The 19984-nt window shown below is 33.6% G+C and overlaps 4 protein-coding genes and 1 pseudogene across 5 annotated transcripts; 3 read left to right on the top strand and 2 right to left on the bottom strand.

The window, feature by feature from the left end:
- The first annotated feature begins 1252 nt into the window (after positions 1-1252).
- On the top strand, positions 1253-4550 carry LOC145166591 (senescence-associated protein SPA15, chloroplastic-like). 2 transcript variants are annotated; one of them, XM_079085597.1, is made up of 14 exons: positions 1253-1432; positions 2124-2277; positions 2374-2422; positions 2496-2642; positions 2714-2787; positions 2877-2953; positions 3041-3112; positions 3221-3289; positions 3386-3432; positions 3496-3613; positions 3698-3766; positions 3850-3953; positions 4034-4109; positions 4203-4550. In XM_079085597.1, exons 2-14 carry the CDS (start codon positions 2142-2144, stop codon positions 4380-4382), a joined length of 1218 nt encoding a protein of 405 aa, XP_078941723.1. In that variant the 5' UTR covers positions 1253-1432; positions 2124-2141; the 3' UTR covers positions 4383-4550. The 2 variants fall into 2 exon arrangements, with proteins under 2 accessions (XP_078941723.1, XP_078941722.1); XM_079085596.1 differs by having other exon boundaries at positions 1274-1432; positions 2124-2422.
- A 2511-nt stretch (positions 4551-7061) lies between these two features.
- LOC145166590 (HMG-Y-related protein A-like) lies at positions 7062-7927 on the top strand. The gene is made up of 2 exons (XM_079085595.1): positions 7062-7167; positions 7277-7927. The coding sequence occupies exons 1-2, from the start codon at positions 7117-7119 to the stop codon at positions 7703-7705; spliced, it is 480 nt and encodes a 159-aa protein (XP_078941721.1). The 5' UTR covers positions 7062-7116; the 3' UTR covers positions 7706-7927.
- A 2144-nt stretch (positions 7928-10071) lies between these two features.
- Positions 10072-10515, top strand: LOC145164076 (egg cell-secreted protein 1.3 pseudogene; annotated as a pseudogene).
- A 100-nt stretch (positions 10516-10615) lies between these two features.
- LOC145166588 (histone H4) lies at positions 10616-11107 on the bottom strand. Its single transcript, XM_079085594.1, has one exon. The coding sequence runs from the start codon at positions 11032-11034 to the stop codon at positions 10723-10725; it is 312 nt and encodes a 103-aa protein (XP_078941720.1). The 5' UTR covers positions 11035-11107; the 3' UTR covers positions 10616-10722.
- Positions 11108-12108: 1001 nt separating this feature from the next.
- LOC145164075 (citrate-binding protein-like) lies at positions 12109-17494 on the bottom strand. Its single transcript, XM_079082797.1, has 5 exons — positions 17436-17494; positions 16636-16692; positions 16225-16254; positions 12581-12821; positions 12109-12498 (listed from the first exon to the last, which is right to left on the bottom strand). The coding sequence occupies exons 1-5, from the start codon at positions 17492-17494 to the stop codon at positions 12109-12111; spliced, it is 777 nt and encodes a 258-aa protein (XP_078938923.1).
- Between the last annotated feature and the right edge of the window lie 2490 nt (positions 17495-19984).

Below are 19984 nucleotides of genomic sequence, written 5' to 3'. Positions count from 1 at the left end.
TCAATATGATCAACACAATCACTTATGTGACTAGTGAGAGATATGAAGTATACGAGATAAGAGATTGTCATTATGTATGTTATGTTATATATGTTGTTTCCATGTACCTACAGGTTCAAGTAGCAAGCGTTAGAGAGTGTGGATGTAGAAGCATCAAGAATTTGGACTGGACTTTTGTTTTATGATTTATTCTTGTTGCTATAATTGTGGTTATGATATGAATTGGTAAAACTCATAAATGTTTTCTGGAAACACTTTTAAAGATTCTTGGAAATATTGGTTTGTGATGATGTAAAATACTTTAATATTTTTCAGCATTTGAATGTTAAATGTTTATAAAAAACACGAGTCGTTACAACTCCTACTTTCATTTCATATGCATCAAAGTTGCTCAAAACATAAACAAAAGAAGTGTATCATGTGGACTTGTACAAAAGTTGTGCATAAATTTAAAACAAGACTCGTTTATTCTAAGTCCATCGGTTTGTGTTGAGTACTACCACTTCCATCATTTTGTAAACTTTCTTCCTCATGCCATTCAAATAAAATTGCAATCCTCTTTATAATTTGGCATAGTACCACCAGAAATTATTGTTGAGTAGGATTAGGAACTTCAACATCAAGTTCCACTTAAGGTTAACCTTATTCCACTTGAGGTTCAACTTTTGTTTCAAATATGATTTTCATAGTATTAATGCATTATCTCTCAAATTATAATAATTTCTTTGCTGGTCACAACTAATTACTTAAATCCTAATTGTTTGTTCAATGTGTGTGTTCAAACATAAGCCTATAATAACCGTTAGTGTATATCGTCAGCTATACATCGTCTCTTATGCTTTATACATATTTGAGTCTACTCACACTACGTAACCATTTAAAAACATATATATTAGACTCTACATATATATCTTACGATAACAATCAACAATCTAAAAACAATATTGAAAAACAATCCAAAAGCACAATATTCAAATCGATACCACAAATTCTTTTGAAAGAGACAAAACATTTATTTAGGACAGAGGGAATACTAAAGTTTTACATGTCCTTCATGTGGTCCAATACCACCTTCTATCCATATCACTTTTATTGAGGTTCTTATTCATTCGTCAATCAACAAATATCCAAACGACAGCGTGGCAGTTTCACAAGCTTGTAGCGGCAACTTACCAATGACGATCTGACACGTTGTCGGTTGTATAATAATTTCAAATATTCAGGTCATAGACGATACAAACTCGCCAATAAGCTACGTAATCGTATTTCTTCCCCCATAACGCATAATGTTGGCGATCGAGGGGCCACAGGCTTGACTTGTGGACTCTGTTCACTCTGAATCGGTTACATTTGGTCCCATCTCCCTCGAATGAATCTCAATCTTCAACTCCTACTGCGAATTATTGTCCTCTATCTTCCTATTAGAGATTAGGTAAGTACGGACTTTGCTATGTGTGTCTTCGTTTATGAAATTGATTCTCTCATTCTATTGAATTTCCAATTTCTTCTGACTATCATTGCAATTTAGCTCTTACTCAAGTAAATCGGGAAACATGTAAGTAAGCATCAGTGGGAACCATTTTTATGATGTGTTTTTGCCATAATTTGCCCTAAATCATTAGGTTTTCACTTCACATACAGTATAATGGAGTTTAAGTTACTTCTGCATGTTCGAAAATGTATAAGCATTTAGCCCTTTTCTTCAGTTGTTTAGTTCGTTATCATTATTATCAAGTCATGATTGGGATTTTGGTTACGCAATTTGATTTTACCTGTTACTGTTGAAGATTTTGCGAGGTTTATGCCTATGGAGTCAATTTAGTTGATGCCCTAGCTCGCTCAAACTTTAGGAATATGTACTTGATAGAAAGACCGACTCCTACTAATGATACCAAAGGAGTTATACATCCCTTAGATTGCTAATTTTGAGTCTGTTTGGACAATGAAGAAGAGAACTGTGTTTCAAATAATATATGATGGTTTCAGTTTTCAGTTTTCACCCGTATTTAGTTCCTACTGGGATGTTCTATTTAACAGTATCTTCTATATAAAATCTTCATTTATTCCTGATATATCAAACTTGCATACTTCTGATCCTGATCCTTTATGATTTATCCCAACAGAGTGACAATCAACTTTACATGGCTAAAGTTCATGGGATCATCTACTCTTCTGTTAAAAGTCCTCATCATCCCACATCAAACAGTAACACTCAAGGATTGGTACCAAACAAGTTCAGCCATGGGCAAAGTTCTGTGTTAAAACTGAAGTTATCAGGCAAGACAACACTGAATACATTTGAAAAAACAATTAGTTCAGTCACTTCACGGGCTTATTCTTTCTTATGTCGTTCAAGAAAATCACAAACTACAGAAACAGAAGAACGTGTAAACCACAATGAAGATTGCTCTGACAATTTCAGGTATAAATATAATCACTCAAATATGCACATCATACTCCTTTTTCTAGCAATTATTATGTTCTTTTGCATGTAGCAGAACTCAAGGAGGACATGAACAACATATGCATCCAGAAAGAATTGGCATCACAAACAAAGCATTAGCTGAAGCTTGTAAATATGCTTACAATGATGCTAGATTTGTAAACGAAAGGGCCAAAAACGACATTTTCTTACTTTCACGGTTTGCCTATTTTCCCTATTATGCTCATACAATGATGACCTGGCATGCTGACTGGATTTTTTTTTTATTAGTGGCATTATGAGGTTGGATGCTCGGGCACGCCAAGATGTTGCTATTCTTGGTTTAGGATTTTTAAAACTTGATGGTAATTAATATTCTATATAATAAACTGATATTCATTGAGTATAAAATATAAATATGTTCACAAATTTTTTAAACAACTTGTTTTGGTAGCTCGTGCTAGAGAGGACACTGAAAAAATTGACAATAATGTGAAGAAAAGAGCTGAGCGACTTCATCACATTGCCCTTGTACGTATAATTTTATCTATTTCTTTATTTTTAAAAACATTTTCCATACCTTGATAACATTTACACACTTTTTTTTTTTGTTAATAGATTTTAAAAAACAAAGCTGAATCCAAATTGAAAAGCGTTGCTGACCGACATTGGAGTGATGGAGCTTTAGAGGTGCCTTAAGTTAAATCTGTAAATTTAATAATTAATATTCTCGTTTCTGATTTTTTTTTTATAATCATTAGATCTTTCATTTAAAAATTAAAATATTTATTTTGGTAGGCTGATCTCCGGCGTGCTGACTATATAGCCAAACAGCGAGCCATGGAAGATGCCCTCATGGCTTTAGAGGTACGTTTTGGTGTTCCACAATTTTTTTTTATATATATTTACGACAATGTATTTGACTATTTTCATTTTTTTTTTTACTATTAAACCCTTGTGAAGTTTATCAAAGATGTTCAAGACATGATGATGAGCAAGATGTATAAGCTGTAAGTTCCTCTACTTTTATAGACAAAATTGTGTAGACTATACTGATGTCAAACTATGTGTAGGAAAAATGGAGCTTTGTCATCTGATGACATGGCGGGTCAAATAACACTTGAAAAGAATGGGAAAGTTCTAGACTTTTTCCCTGGTGAGGTGTCAACTGATCGCATTACTGCTATTCAGGTCTGTTATAATTTATAAAATATAAATCACATTTTTTTCTTCAACATTTTAGATGTCATTGTAAATTTATAAATATATGTTCAGGAGGCTTATCGGGATATGGCATCTGCACTTTCTGAGGCTGATGGAATTGACTATACTGACCCTGAAGAGGTCAGCTGAAAAAGAAAACCAAAATACAAATTTCAATTTTTTTTTAAAAAATGAAAGTAGGATGCTAATTCCATCTCTCACAGCTCGAGTTGTTGGTTGCAACATTGATGGATCTTGATGCAATGGATGGTAAAGGGAGTGTGTCATTATTGGCAGAGTGTTCAAGTTCTCCTGATGTCAATACAAGGTATGTATATCAAGGAGGGTATTTAGGTCATTTGTACAATCTGTTGTGTCGTGTGTTAACAAATTGGGATATTGTTGCAGAAAAGCATTGGCTAATGCTTTATCAGTTGCACCATCGATGTGGACACTTGGCAATGCAGGCATGGGAGCTTTACAGGTAACTGATTTTATTTTCATGAGGAAAGGGTATTTTGGACATTTAAGTGATGGGGGATAGAGAAGTGTGTGCTTATAAAATATTTGGTTGCAGAGATTGGCAGAAGACAGTAACCCAACGATTGCAGCTGCAGCATCTAAAACCATATCAGAATTGAAGAGACAGTGGGAGATAGAAGAAGGTGACAACTATAGATTTATGATGAATCAGATTCCATTGCCAAAGTTAGACTACAAAGATGATGATGATGATGATGATGAAACACAAGACTAATATGGTTAACTTTTAGAAAGATGATATTAATGTAATGTAGATAGATATCTCATAATTTGTAACATATTAATGATGCCTATAGGTTTTACGTCTTTTTATTTCTACAACTTCCTCCTCATGGGACGATGTTCGTTATGATTATGGAAAATAGATGGCATTGTTATGACATGGGGTCTATTATGAATACAAGGGAACTTATTTGCATAAAAAAAAGCATCTCTAGACTCAATAATAGGTACTAACCTTATATGAATCATTAGGTTTAATACCGTTGAATTTATATGTACGTTTTGACATATTTTGTTTTTTGTGATTTAAACAGGAGCGTAGTTACATTATGTGAAGGTGCATCCTAGGATCTTTTTTTTTTTTTTTAATTGTGATAGATGGTATATATGAAAGAAAAAAGAACTATCTTATTATTTATAAGGGAACTACCTAATTATCTAAAAAAAACGATATGCCCATATTTTTTATACACAATAACCATTTATAATAGCCCAATATTTCAGTATATCCTTAATCCATTTAAAGTTAAACAAACGAAAAGTATAAACGTCACATACAAATTACGATTCAACGACATTCCTAACTGCGTAGGATTCAGTTATAAGAACTTTATTATAACTATTGAAGTGATGTTTAATTATTTTAAGGCATACGACCCGACCCCCACCACTAATATTTTTTCAGTTTCAATAACATAAGAAACCACGTGGTTTTTTTTGTTCTAGATTCGCCATTGAATTTACATCATTTAATACTCATTTTATTATCATTGATGTAGTAATGTTGACAATATGGTATTAAGGTTGTGCATTGTATATTTAGGATGTTTATGAATACAACATATGTAGATAAGGTAAGCCATAAACCTCGAAAGTAATGTTGACATTTTTCTTATTTGTTGTTATTTTGTAAAGAAATTCGTGAGCGGGTTATTAGTATATGCTTCTGGCTTAAAAGCACCAAAATATAAAAGAATAAAAGTTATTTAATTTATATTTTTAATTAAATGGAAACTAGATGGGTGAGTAACTGAGTATAAAAGAGATCAAAACCCTAGTTTTGGTCTTTTTGATGCCTTTGATCGATCAATGATTCAAGGGAGAGGAGGAGAACCAAGATGGGTGATTTTTGTATTGAATGGAGGAGTTCAGGATGATGAGTTGATCTGTTTAATAAAATGGGTTAAAATTACCGTCCAACTCAACCTTATAATTACCGAGTTGAGATTTTATAACCCAATACAACATGTTAAATAAACAACTTGAAATCAGGCACAACCTGCTACTATGGTCAAGTGCGTGCTATGTCATTAGAAACTTCATTCAAATACTAATTCATATTCGTAATACTTCGGACCACTGAAATCATATAAGGGATCATATTCACAACACTTCGAGGTTTTTGCATGTTACCATAATCTCAACACCCAACACCGTAAATGATATAAGGGATCATATTCAATGATATTTATCAATTAGGCGATATCGCATTATAATCTTCATTCAAACACTAATCCAAACATCATTAAACATCAAATCCCAATTACAACATTAAACCCAAAGGTTTCCACCATTTCATACCCAAACATAAAAAATGGAATCAAAAGAGATTAATATTTATCTTTGGAATTTATCAATGAATTTTCCTTAGCAATTCACATACTTTTCTCAAAAACTCTCCCCTATCTCTCCTCTCTTGCACAAAAGATGGTTCTAAACCCTTAACAGGATTTATCTCCAAAAAATTTCTTCATTTTCACAGTTAAGTCACAATATGTAACACTGAGGTTAGATATCTAAGTTTTTAACATTTAAAATCATGAAAAATGCCATTATCGGGTTTAATTTGGTATTTAATTGTGAAACTGCGTGTTAATGAGTAATTATGATGACAATTTTTATTTTTATATTTTTTTAAACTTCTTTATATGCAAATTAAGTCATGATGAGAAATTTAAGTATATTGCTATTTTGATACTTAACCTTAATTGTGTTAAAAGATTACAATTTAATTTAATAAATACAATACCAATTTATTTACATACAATTGAATTGAAAGTTGGCGATTGAGACAATAATCCAATTTATGTAAGTTTCGTAACTAAATTGTGGGGAAAAAACGGTTTATTTATTATTTTTAGAAAACTAATTAGGATAATTGTACATTTATGTGAAATAAGCGGATTGAATTTATCCATCACTTTCTCTCCACTCAATATGGAAATACAAATTTTGAAATTTGTTTTTAGTGTGAGAATCGGTTATTGATGTCTATAATGAATTAATTATATATACTCTTCATAGTTCATAATATAATTCTTGAATGCAAAAAAATAAAATAAAAATTACACTGTTAATATCAAAATTAAATCCGGTTATTTAATAATCGCGTTTAAAAGCTATTTTATAAGCTATAGAAGAGACAAGACTCAAGAGAGAAGAAGACAAGAATAAAGAGAGCAAAAAAAGACAAAGTTCCAAGTAACTAGAATTTAAATACTCACACCTTCTACACATTCGACACGTCATCGATCACATACCTTCTAACGACACGTCATCGATCCACATCGATAAACAAATCCAAAGCCGTTAATCCCATCACCCTCGAAAATCACAACCGTCGAATTTATTTAGGAAGCTAGAATCCTCTCATAAATTGTCTTCACGTAGACCTTCCCCTTCACTCATCATTCATCACCCACAAAGCTTCTTACTACGCTCTTTCAATGGCCACTGAAGAAGATACCAACCTCCCATCACTCCCGCCCTATCCTCAGGTAACCGTTGATCTTCGTTTTTTTACAGAATTCAAGAAAAGCAATCGAGGATTTGAATTGGTTTTCAGTTTTTATGACATCGATTTTGAATTGTGGGCCTACTGTGCAGATGATTTTTGAAGCGATTGATGCTTTGAAACAGAAAGAAGGTTCGAACAAATCATCGATATTAAACCACATCGAATCAACTTACGGTAATTTACCATCTGGAGGCACGGCGTTATTGACGGAAAATCTGAAGAATTTGAAGGACAGTGGTGAATTAGTGTTGTTGAGGAACAATTATATGAGACCTGATCCTAATTCCCCATTGAAACGTGGCCGCGGACGTCCTTCGAAGCCGAAGGATCCGGCGGCGTTGGAGAAGAATCCGGCAGCGGAGTCCGGGTCAGAGGTGAAGAGGGGGAGAGGCCGGCCGAAGAAAGATCCGAATTCGCCACCGGCGGCGAAGAAGGTTAAGATTTCGACTGGTAGTGGTAGGCCGAGAGGGAGGCCGCGGAAGGTGCAGCCGGAGTTGACAGGTGTTGAAGTTAACTGACGACGACTTGTTTTAACGGGAAACTAAGTATTTGTCCAGACTGAAATGACTAAATCCAGGATCTATGTGCTATGGAGAATTAGCAATGTTCTTTTGCACTTTGAAAATAGTATTACTAGCTTCTTGTGCTTGTCTTTGCTCTTAAGGGTGTGTAATGTAATTTAGTGTTTGTGATGTTGTAATTATAGCTACTCTAAATGGATACTTGAGGTTGAAGAGTCATTTTATTATCTCTAAACAATTAATATAGTAATCAAATGTTCAAATTTTATCATAAAATGTCTATATAAGCCAAGGATAATCTATATTGTAAAGCGCATGATACCTAATCATGATGTAATAGGAAGTAATCTAAGAATATTTTTTATAATCACTCTTGAGTCTTGCCTAAAGAAGTACTCAATTTGATCATAGTAATTGTCTATTTGGTTTCTAACTTTTTATAGGAAAATCTTTGATAATATACCAATATTTTAGATCATATTATGGTTTAATTCAAATGTTTATTTGTTATTTTTTGTTGAAAAAAATAATGACTGTTTCGTTAATTTGGACAAAGTATAAAATAATCGGAATTTTTCTCTTCAAAAAATAAAATTTGGGTGTAATATTTCTCCAACCTTTCATACCAAAGCGTTGTGATAAACTTTATTATTGTGTTCCTAATGAACTTTTACATTATTGTGAGAAACTTTATTATTTTGTTCCTAGTGAACTTTTACATTATTGTGAGAAACTTTATTACTTTGTTCCTAGTGAACTTTTACATTATTGTGAGAAACTTTATTACTTTGTTCCTAGTGAACTTTGATATTCAGGTCTCTCATGTATAAAAAATGTTGTTGGATATAGGTATAGAGTACAGACTTCGTTACAAAAAAAAAATTAGTAAAAGACTCTTGGCGAAGTGTTGTCAGGAGGAATGTACATTCAAGTTATGGGGTTTATGGATGAGTGATGGACACTCTTTTTAAATTAAAACTTTGGAACTTAGCCACAAATGTCATAGGACTTCAAGTTTGGTTCAATCGTAACCTATGTCTAGATTGATAGTCAGAAAATATTAATACACTCTTAGAAAGGGGACTCTTATAGAACACTATGCTTGACTATGGTTTTATGGTGAAGATATTAGAAGATCAAGCTCATGGTAAAAATTACTTTAGTAAGTTGTATGTGTGTTTTGAAGATGTTAAAAAGGGTGTAACAAGATAACTGTGAATCTGTGATAGCTAGGTGCTTCTTATACGGAATTGCTATGTGTTATTAGTAGGGATGCAAATAATCAGATCTTTCCAATTGCATGGGTTGTGGTTTTTGTTGAAATCAAGAAAAAACTAGATTTGCTTTTTAGATTTGCTAGTAGATGATCTTGAACTCCATACTTGACATGGTTTGGCATTAATGTCCAACTATTATGTGTTCTACTTTCACTTTCAGTGTTGGTGTCTTTTGTAGTATTTGTCAATGTTTGTGCATTGTCAAGTAAATAAATAGGAATGAAATATTTTGTTAGGTTAAGAAAAACATTAACATATGGATTCCATATCTTTGTTTGTGGATTCAATATCTTTATTTGTAGACTGTAATCATCAGTCATTAGTGGTTCGTGGAAATACACAAAAATACTAACACAAAATTGAGAAGTACAGAAAGAAAAAATCTTTCATTTGATCACAAAGTACCACCCATGTTCTAACATCTAAACATGCTTCCAAAAGATCATTGATTAACAAATAACAACCAAGAAATACCTACTATTACCCGAAACATATGTATAAGTTGTAAAATACTTCATACCTAATTGAAATTTTCTAATGGTTTGTCCCACTTTCACACGTAATAATTCTCTAACATTAGAGCCACAATAAAATTAGGTGGACATTATATCCATATTTAAATGTAAACGAATGAAAAAGATAGCATATATCACTTTCACCTATTTAACATGTAAAATGTCATTTCAAGAACTTAAAATATGCAAACAAAAAAAGATTTATGATCAATTCTGACCATTAATCCAACAAATATAATTCAAAACAAGTATGTTGTCTTTAATACTAACATTAATCCGAAAATATAATTCAAAACGTATGAAGTATTTTGCAACTTACTTATACATATGTTTTGAAATAGGTCATATTTCAAGAATTAAAAATGCCACCGAAGGTAGAAAGGCATGGTTAATACTTAATACTAATTATAATGAACTCAACTCATCATCAATTTATCATAACATCAACTCATTCACTGATTGTCCCTTAACCTCCCATGAAACGTAAATCTCCATATCCATCTCCTATAAATTCCAACTCCAATATCATCTTCATCATCCATTTCCCATATCATCTTCTTCAACAAAATCAATGGCTAACAGTTTCCAATTAATCTTCCTAACCCTTCTCATTTCAACCACTTCCATGTTGGTTGACACCAGGCCCTTCATCCCCATAGGTGCTCCATCACCAACTCTACTCGAGGAATTAGCCACCGGTGAAGATATTGATTCAACTGGGTGTTGGGAGTCATTGTTCGAGCTTCAATCATGCAGTGGAGAAATCATACTGTTCTTCCTAAATGGAGAGACTTATCTCGGAATGGGTTGTTGTAAGGCGATTGAGAAGATTGAAAAGAAATGCTGGCCCTCTTCGCTTGGATCACTTGGGTTTACCAATGAAGAAGGTGATATCTTGCGTGGGTATTGTGATACTTCCGATGATAATGATGATGTTCCGACCACCACACCTCCACCGCATTCGGCCAATATCACCAACAGTACCTCTACAGAGTGCAATAATGGCGGATTTTGATTGTGTTTTGTAAGATTAAACCATGATCATGAATAATGTAATAAAGACAGTTATAAATTAAATAGCTTTCTTCCATCTTTGTCAATTAGACTCGTTATGATTATGAAAATCAGAAATTTTCAATAGCTTGAACAACCCTAAAACGGGAAATAAACAACGAACAAGATCTACAATCACTTCATTAACTTCTAAGAACTACCTAAAATTTTAACCACCAAATCCATAGAGAGTACGCCCCTGTCGTTTCAACGCATAAACAACGTCCATCGCTGTAACAGTTTTCCGGCGAGCATGTTCGGTGTATGTGACGGCGTCTCTGATGACATTCTCGAGAAATATCTTGAGAACTCCACGGGTCTCCTCATATATCAAACCGCTGATACGCTTGACACCTCCTCTTCGAGCTAACCTTCTAATGGCGGGCTTTGTGATGCCTTGAATGTTATCGCGAAGAACTTTCCGGTGTCTCTTGGCTCCTCCCTTTCCCAATCCTTTGCCTCCCTTGCCACGGCCCGACATTTCAGAAAGATGCTAAGATCGAATTCAAAGGTGAAATTAGGGTTTTGGAATTGAAGACGATGAAGGAATTTGGTAATTTGATCGGTTGTTTATAGTCAGAGGCGGGATCCTTTCGTTTTAGTGTTGAATGACGTCCGTTCGATACGGATTAATCGGACGGTGATTGCACCTTTGAATAGCGATCCGCGTGATGTTCTTTTTCTTTCCAAACTATAATATAAAATTAAATATTACAATTATAATGTAATATTTAACAAATTGATCATATGTTAATGATACAAAATGGTTATCAATTAAAAGAAAATTTTAAAAATTTATAGTTTCGTAATTGTAATTGTAAAACAGTTAAATAAAAGCGAATATCTTCATATAATTATGAAATTGTTCATATAATTATAAAATTGTTTAAAGAAATATGATTTTATAATTTATCAATAAAAAAGTAAATTCACAAAGTGGTAATTTATGTGATTATCTCTAATGTATTATGTATACAAATAATCATTCACGCATTTTTCATGATCCATAGATAACATAGGTCACTTAACATGCTACCATCTTCAAAATTATTGAAACACAAAGCAGGAAGATCGTTGAAAAATCTTGAAAATCCTACTTTTGATGTCGTCCATTGCTGAATATCATGGGATGTCTCCATCTAATTTTATGTTTTTCACTTTTTTGAAATAGTTTAACTTGAGATGTTGATAAGGAATATCATGGTGTAGGTAGAACTGAAAGCACTTATATGCTTTCATAATAAGGATTTTGTTATGCAAGCAATCAAAGAAAACAATAAAATGAAACAGATAATTAACTTGGTTCGGTCAATGTATGTCCAAATGGATGAACCAAATAACTTTTCTATTATTTGACTGTCTCAAAACCAAGTGCCTTGGAACCCTATCATATAATTGTAAACTCTAAAAACTATAGAATCAAATCCATATATAGGAAAATCTGAAATAACAAGAGAGTCATCAACCTACTCCAAATACTCATCCTTTTGAAAAAATCATTCAAAATTTCTTCACTTTGTTATTCCAGGTTTCTATGAACTAGATAGCTAAAAGATTAGTTACATTTCTTAAAAATTTTGATATTTTTCAACCGGGATTCCATATAAAATGAAGCTCGGTCTTGCGCATAAACTCCACATTTGAAATAATGAGTGGTTCCACCTCGACCATTCGCCTTGAACCTGAGAACCCCGTTTATGTAGACCTTAACATTGTTGCCTTCTACATCATGGATAACGTTCAAACGAAACCATTTATTGTATATATTACGAAAAATAACATTTCTTTTATAGTAGTAAAGATTTCCATCGTAGACTCGAATCATCAAAGTTGTAGTATGCGGAGGGTCTGACCCAAACACTTGCATCACACTTACACCCGTTGTTCCATGTGGCACGAAGACATGGGCTTCAAATTGCCAAATACCCGTAGAATACATGTAACCCTATGCCATGCATAAAAGATCAATTGAGAACAAATTCAAACTTCTAGTAAATAAAATTTCAATCTATAAAATAACTACTTACATTGATGAATAATTCAGAGCGGGGGAGTGTGGGACTACCACGAGATAATGGTTCATCCGTGGAGAAAACCCATAGTTTGTGAACTTCATTGATGAAGCTATACCTCTCCTCAAGAGGAAGATTATATGGTTTATGGTTTATATAATAGTTAGAGTTGAAAGGGAGACGAGTGAAACCCAAAGCTAAATCGTTTGTAAGTTCACCATGAGTAACAATTACATGCATAAATAGGAAAATGAATCCAAAAATCGAAGTAATATGCTTCAAGTGACACATTTCTTTAATCTAATATAACTGAGTTTGAAACTTAGAATTATGCTCATAATCACGTATATCTATCTGTTCATTATATATAGTGTAGCCCACATTTGCTGGAATTATAAGTTTGGACCAAGTCTTACATAAGCTTTTGGACAAAGTAATAAGACTAAATATTATGACAAATTTACAATATGTTTAATTTTCGTTCTTTAAAAAAGACGGTGAATAAGTGAACATTTCTTGAATTTAAATTAATGCTTCATTATATGCTTTGGCGGAGGAACCAATGGAGGCATGTGATAGTGACAACCATTTTTTTCTTTACAAAAAACTTCAAAATCTTAATATATGATTTATATAAAATCGGATAGATATATCCACTCATAGAATAATAACCATTCATTTTCACAGGCACAAAGTTAAATTTGATCATCTAAACACTTAAAATTGTGGCCGTAGTTATATTTTCTTGATAAAAAATTATTAGTTACACAAGCAATATTTCGTCTCTATCTTTCACGTGTATCGCGAAATTCGCTCGATGATAGTCCAATAGAAATTGGCAATTTCAAATTAATGCAAGAAGATTGATAGTTATTAATCATGTTTGTGCAAAGGTGTGTTCAATTTTATAGAAACCAACAAACCAAAAATACTTAGTACATCAACATTCATATTGCACTTCCTTAAGTATGGGCAGGGGGAAAGCTACTCTAGCATAAACATATGAGAAATAAAAAATATGAGAAATTAAAAATCTTTCTACTTTTTGTTTCTACTATCTTCCTATATATTTTAGATGGTAACAAGTGTCATTAAATTTTATTTAAATTTGATTGAGATGTTAAATTTGTACATTTGTCATCATCTTAAATAAGTAGGAACAAAAATAGGAACAAAATGTAGAATGATATTTAATTTCTCTAAACGTATGGAATATGCACTTCTACACCTTATGACTTGTATTTGAACTTAACTTAAAACCCCGTTCTTTACTCGTATAAATTGCAACTAAAAAATGTGTGATGATCCTAAAATCACCAACAACTCTAACTAGTTGTATTAAAATGATTTATTTTCATAATTAGGAAAATTAAATAAGGACATTAAGCATTTTTTTAATGGTAGATGAGTGTATTAGAACACTAAAAGGAAAGTAAAACAAATATTACACGGATGACACAATTAGAATTGGATTTTTAAGCCAGCCTATCAATGTTTTAAAAAAACTGGTTTTTTAGTTGAACTGGTATGAGATCGATTTTCAGTTCGACCGTCGGGTCAAAATGATTCTAGAATTTTTATAATTTTATTTTTATTTTTATTTTCATGTGCACACAAGTTTAAACGTTAAAGATGTACATAAAAACAAATTCAACATTAAAAATACACATAAAAACAAGTTACAGATCACTCCAAATACATTATAAAAAATACATAACTATAAGTGTTACATCAATCCACATACATCAAAAGAAAATAAAATATAACACCTAAAGAAATATAGTTTTAGATAAATACACATTTCAAAAATGTTCAAAACATTTACCATGTGTGTTTATTCAATTTAAGATAAATCTAATTAGATGTGACATGACCACCAAAATTTGTTATGATAAATGTTTCATTTATGTGTGTTTTTATTCAATTCACCCGATTTTTTATAAAAATCAGTCAGTTCGTTCTGATCAAGAAATAGACATAAAACTATTGCTAGTTGGACCGCTCATTTCTCTAGTTTTCGATCCAACCGATTCAATTGACCAATTCGAACCGGTTTTTAAAACATTGCAACTTACCCAATTCACTATCAGTTTCTTATGTATGTTGTAAAATCCAAAAACAAGACTAAGTAATGTTTTTTTGGCTTGATAAGATGGAATAAAGTGGCATTCTGAAATCTTCGTAGAACCCACATAGTGGTAAGAATAAGGAAATACAATCATTTCCTTTGAGTACCACCGTCATTGATAAGACTCGACCAAGAGAACAACCCGATCATTGTTTGGAAGTTGGTAAAATAAAAACCCCATCCGAAGACACTTCATTATGGATTGCAATAACCATGTTGTAATGAAGAAAAAGACATTCAATATATTTTTGGAACAAACTCAGAAATATGACACATGAAATAATCAACATACATATCTCTCTTGTGGATATTATCTCTAGTAGACATGTCTATCATCACAATCATGATAAATTCATCGTTATGATAATTATTTATTATCTATGTTGTCGTCCAATCACACTGCCTTCTATCAGCGTCATCGTCTCATTTACATTTTTCAAAACTTTTTCAAACTTTAAAATACTATTGTTTAAACAAAATCATTTCAAGTATTTGTAACGTTTTAAAATTTAAGGCCAAAAATTTCATTTTAATTATAATAAAAACCATCAAACCAAAATTGTTTATAAAACCATACAAGAACATCAGAGTATGCCAATCAACCAATCCAATACATCAGAGTTATATAAAGCGGAAATCATAGTGTGTGCAATGAGGTCATCCCAAACTCCTCCCCTTTGAACCAGAAGTACCAGAAACATAAATTAAAAACCGTAAGCACGAAGCTTAGTGAGTTCCCCAAAACACCACATACCATATATATCAAACATATAATGGGCCCCGTCTGGCATCGAGCCCCGCTCGGAACAGATCTTTCAATAATATGAGATGGGCCCCGCCTCATCACATTCATTAGGCCCCGCATGGCATCGGGTTCCGCCTGGTATATATACATACACATAAACACATGCAATAATCACAAAGATAATAACATACAATACACTCATCAGTCCTTGCCCGATATTGGGCCACGCCCGGTATACATATCACATAACATACATGCAAAAGTCACACAAACAACGAGCATCCTAATCATAATAAACCATGGGCTAACATCGGTGCATTCGACCCGCCAAACACAATGAGGAAACTCACCTCAAGCTGCTGAATATCTCAGATAAAAGCTCGGGCTGTTGATCTGGAAAATCCCCGCGCTAACATCATCAAATAACACCCAATTAATAATTGGTCCACAACCCAAAGCTGGAATCCTATTCCGATGTCCGATACTTAGGGTAAAAGTCCATTTTACCCTTAAGTGCTTAATACTTGCACTCAAGCATCCAAATTTCAGATCCAAGTCTAAATAAACGTCCTAATCCATAAAGTTCTTAACTTGGAGCCTTTGCATGGCTCAAAAGGACCCAACACTCAATTTTTACCATTAAGACACATAATAAGAGCCCTAAATCATGCATGGATCAAGACAAGACATCAAGGATTCAAGGTTGTATTTTTAGGAACAACGGACCTCAGATAATCCAAGATCTAACATCCCAATCTTCTGGAGAAGCATGGCTTGAAGGACCCAAAAATGCACAAATGAAACCCTAAACTAGATCTAGCATAAGGAACAATCAAGTTAGGAGCTTTATACCTCAAATATCTTGCAAAGTTGATGAAGATCCTGGATCTTCAAGCTCCAAGTCCACCAAAGCTTCCACCACCAAGCTTCACTTCCTTCAAGGGGCACAAAACACCTCAAAAACCATACAATGGATCACAAACACTCAATGAAGATTAGGGTTTCATTCTTAGGGTTTTTAGAGATGGAGGTTGGTCATAAGAAACCCCAAATGCAACTTAAGGTGTTTAAATAGGGCACAAACCCTAAAAATTAGGGTTTGTCCCAGCTGAGCGTACACCCAGCATACGTGGGCGTCTCCGTGACCATCTAAGGAGCCAGTACGTCCAGCGTACTCATAGAGTACACCCAACATACTCGGCTAGGGACCATTTCACAAATATTTTAAAGATGAAGGGCTTAAGGGAATAAAACCTGGAAATGCAATGTTACAGTATTAACTCACATTTAACAAAAACCGATCCCACAAACATTTATGATTAAAACATTGGGTGTTACCATAAAGTATCATATAACCAATAACAAGAAAATAAGAATTACATCAATATATAGTAAGGAACTTGACAAGTTCCACTACATTCTCTATCTCTTAACTTCTGACTTCACTATCATATTTTCTATTTAAATAAAACATGTGATACATGGCATTAAAGAGATACATAATACAACCTGTGATACATGGCCAAGGTGGATAGAACCACATCATTCCACCAAGGTATCATCACATCAGCATGAAGACTTATTCTACGAAGCACTTAATGTTTTCACATATCAAATATTCGTTTTTCCAACACATTATTTTCTTTAAAAAACGTTTTTATCTTCAAGGCATTCTTTCAAAACTTACTATCATCCCTTCATGTTTATGTTCCAATATCATCTTTAGAGTGTCAATTCATTTTCATGAATGTTATTCACTTCTAATATGTCAATCATCATGTAGTTATCCATAGATTTCCTAAAATTCCTTTATGTATGACCAACATAAAATGAGCCTAGCCCAACATACAATGGGCACAACTCACTCATGAAAATGGGCCCATCCCTACATGCATGCCAATGGGCCCAACCCAATATATCAATGCAAAAGTGAGCCCACTCATGCAAATGGGCCCAACCCTAAGTTCAAGGTAGAGAGGTTTAAATATGGAAGAAACCATAGAGAATCATGAGCTTGGTTCAGAATAGTTGCCACGCCGTGGCGGCCTAATGCCATGTCGTGACGATTCAATAAATTACGCATTATTTTATTTGATGCCACAACGTGGGCATCCTTGCACCACGTCGTGGCACAAAGTTTTTTTCCAAAACTCAATCTTTAGCCCCTGATAAATATAAACTTAAGCTAGTCTGGAACACGAGTATTACACAAGGGAGGGTAGAAAACTAAACCCTAATCATTTAATCTCATTAATTTCGACATTGGGGTTTTACCCACTTCACTAAATCAATTTATAGGGTAAAATTGTCACACCCCCAAACCAAGATGGCGGAAACATTCGGGGGTGGATGACTTTCATGTATTGTATCATAACAATTGAGTAATAGTAAAGAAAGCAAACATAACCATCATATATATAATTTAAAAAGTTACATCATTGTAAGTGTTACATGTTTCAATAGTCAATTACAATATGATGACAAAAGATTTGATTGACGCCTTAGCGCCCCATCCTCAAAAGTTGTTGGTTACATGTTTTACTGATTCCCTGAGAGTACAAGTTGTTTGAAAAAAGTGTCAACAGTTAAGTTGGGGAGTTCATAAGAGTCTGTATGAAAAATAGTAAGCCTTTCCGTGAAAAGATGTCGTGTTTGTTTCCAGAAAATCCGATATTTTCTGTAGAAATGAGTTGTAGTCTTAAATGTTCCAAGACCGAAATGTACCAGTGTTTTCCATACTTAAAATAGTAATATATAGTTTTATTCATGTATGAAACCGATTGAAGAAATGTGTTTTCGTGTAAAATATACGTATAGTTGTTTCCCCATGTGAGTTTTCATAACCGTGCTAAAAATGAATTGTCTTCCACGATGTTCTTCAGGCATCGAAGTGTTTATGACCTTTGTCACCCATAATCTGCCGGTCTGACTGTAGCTATCAGTCAGGGTGTGGGATCATCAGTCCCGTATAGATCTATACACAAGTATCACGCTCTCTTACAGGATATTTTGGTTATGAAACAGGACTTTCGTGTATACCTCAATTACGTACGATGAAGACAATGACTCACAAATTTATTCAACGAGAGTACGTGTTTTTGTAATGAAAATGTTTGTATATGTAATTATCCCCTTTTTCCAGGATAATTAAGAAATGACATAAAACAATTATATATGTACTTTATATAATTATACCCTTTGCTCAACGGGTTACAAAGGTGGTAAAGTTTCGTAAACTATATTTATATAGTTTAATGAAACGACCGTTTTGTACTATATATATATATATATATATATATATATATATATATATATATATATATATATATATATATATATAAGAATAATGTAGTGTATTTTGTAACCGTTTTTCATATCTTTACGTTTTTATCAAAACGTTGTATGTAAAAATATACGCGGTTGGTAGTAAAATATTCGTAAAAATAGTAAAATAACGTATTTAAATGTTTGTGTTTTAACGTAAATTTTCTTGTGTGTTACTTGTATCCCCCCCCCCTCTTAAACATAGAAAAAGTGTAACGTCTGGTTTCTGGTACGCTTTTATTCATAAATTATTCATTTTATTAGAGCTACTCGACGAGTTGGAAGCCCCAGACTCGTCGAGTAGAAACGAGTTTTGGACGCGGGTTTTAAGTTATCTACTCGACGAGTCGAGAGCCCTCGCCTCGGCGAGTAGGTCTGGCCGAGGGAAACCCTAATTTTGGGGGTTTGTACCATATTTAAGCATCTTAATCCCCACCCTTTGGCCTCATTTCCAGCCTCCAAGTCATAAACCCTAAAGCATTTTGTGAGTGTGTGAGCCATCCTTGAGTAACTTTTGTGTGTTCTTGAATTTTAAAGAAGAAGAAGGAGCTAGAGGGTTCAAGGAGAAGGTAGTAAATCCAAAGACTTCCTTCCATCCTCTTCACTTTCTGGTAATCAAGTTTCTAGCTTGGCTATTAGTTCATTAGATATTCTTACGTCCATTTTATGAGTGTTTTGGTTCAAGGATCTTGATCTTTGGGATTTGGACGTCCCAAGTGGCTTACCTTTCAGATCTGGGGTCTAGAAGGGGTTCCATGGCATAAAGGTGCAAACTTTATGACCATAGAAGCCCCATGCAAGCCTAAAGACATTGTTATGGCCTTTTAAGCCCCAAAAGGCCATGCATTGAAGTAAAGTCCGAGACTTTACGTATTCAAGTGGTGTCTAAGGCCTAGATCTGTGTTATAATGGTTTAGTTTAGAGTACTATGGCTTTTGGACCAAGATCCATGTTCTAGAGAGCTAGGGTTTGAGTTTAACTCTTTGGGAAGGACTAATAGTGGGTAAAGTTGGAAACTTTACCCTTAAGAAGAAATTTCCAGTATGTAGATAGAATATGGAGTTGGGATCTGAAGAGTAGGGGCTTAATCCTTTAAGTTGACCCAAACAGACTAAGGAACTCGGCGAGTCTATAGAGGGACTCGACGAGTTGATGACGTTCTGTCCTAATTATGTACGAGGTAGAACTCGGCGAGTCTGCTAAGGGACTCAATGAGTTGGAT

The sequence above is a fragment of the Lactuca virosa genome, chromosome 3, assembly GCF_052849685.1.
Source record: "Lactuca virosa cultivar CGN04683 chromosome 3, Lactuca_virosa_CGN04683_v6, whole genome shotgun sequence".
Classification (NCBI taxonomy): domain Eukaryota; kingdom Viridiplantae; phylum Streptophyta; class Magnoliopsida; order Asterales; family Asteraceae; genus Lactuca; species Lactuca virosa.
This window is presented reverse-complemented; position numbering and strand designations above follow the sequence as displayed.

Coding starts and splice junctions, on each gene's coding strand:
- LOC145164075 (XM_079082797.1), bottom strand. CDS start 17,494: ATGGCATTAGGCCGCCACGGCGTGGCAACTATTCTGAACCAAGCTCAT. Junction 16,255..16,635: donor GTGAAATGGTCCCTAGCCGA/GTATGTTGGGTG, acceptor TCCTTATGCTAG/ATCTAGTTTAGGGTTTCATT. Junction 12,822..16,224: donor GGGTTTCATTTGTGCATTTT/TGGGTCCTTCAA, acceptor TTCGATTTTTGG/ATTCATTTTCCTATTTATGC.
- LOC145166591 (XM_079085596.1), top strand. CDS start 2,142: ATGGCTAAAGTTCATGGGATCATCTACTCTTCTGTTAAAAGTCCTCAT. Junction 2,643..2,713: donor GACATTTTCTTACTTTCACG/GTTTGCCTATTT, acceptor TTTTTTTATTAG/TGGCATTATGAGGTTGGATG. Junction 3,614..3,697: donor ATCGCATTACTGCTATTCAG/GTCTGTTATAAT, acceptor ATATATGTTCAG/GAGGCTTATCGGGATATGGC.
- LOC145166588 (XM_079085594.1), bottom strand. CDS start 11,034: ATGTCGGGCCGTGGCAAGGGAGGCAAAGGATTGGGAAAGGGAGGAGCC.
- LOC145166590 (XM_079085595.1), top strand. CDS start 7,117: ATGGCCACTGAAGAAGATACCAACCTCCCATCACTCCCGCCCTATCCT. Junction 7,168..7,276: donor CACTCCCGCCCTATCCTCAG/GTAACCGTTGAT, acceptor CCTACTGTGCAG/ATGATTTTTGAAGCGATTGA.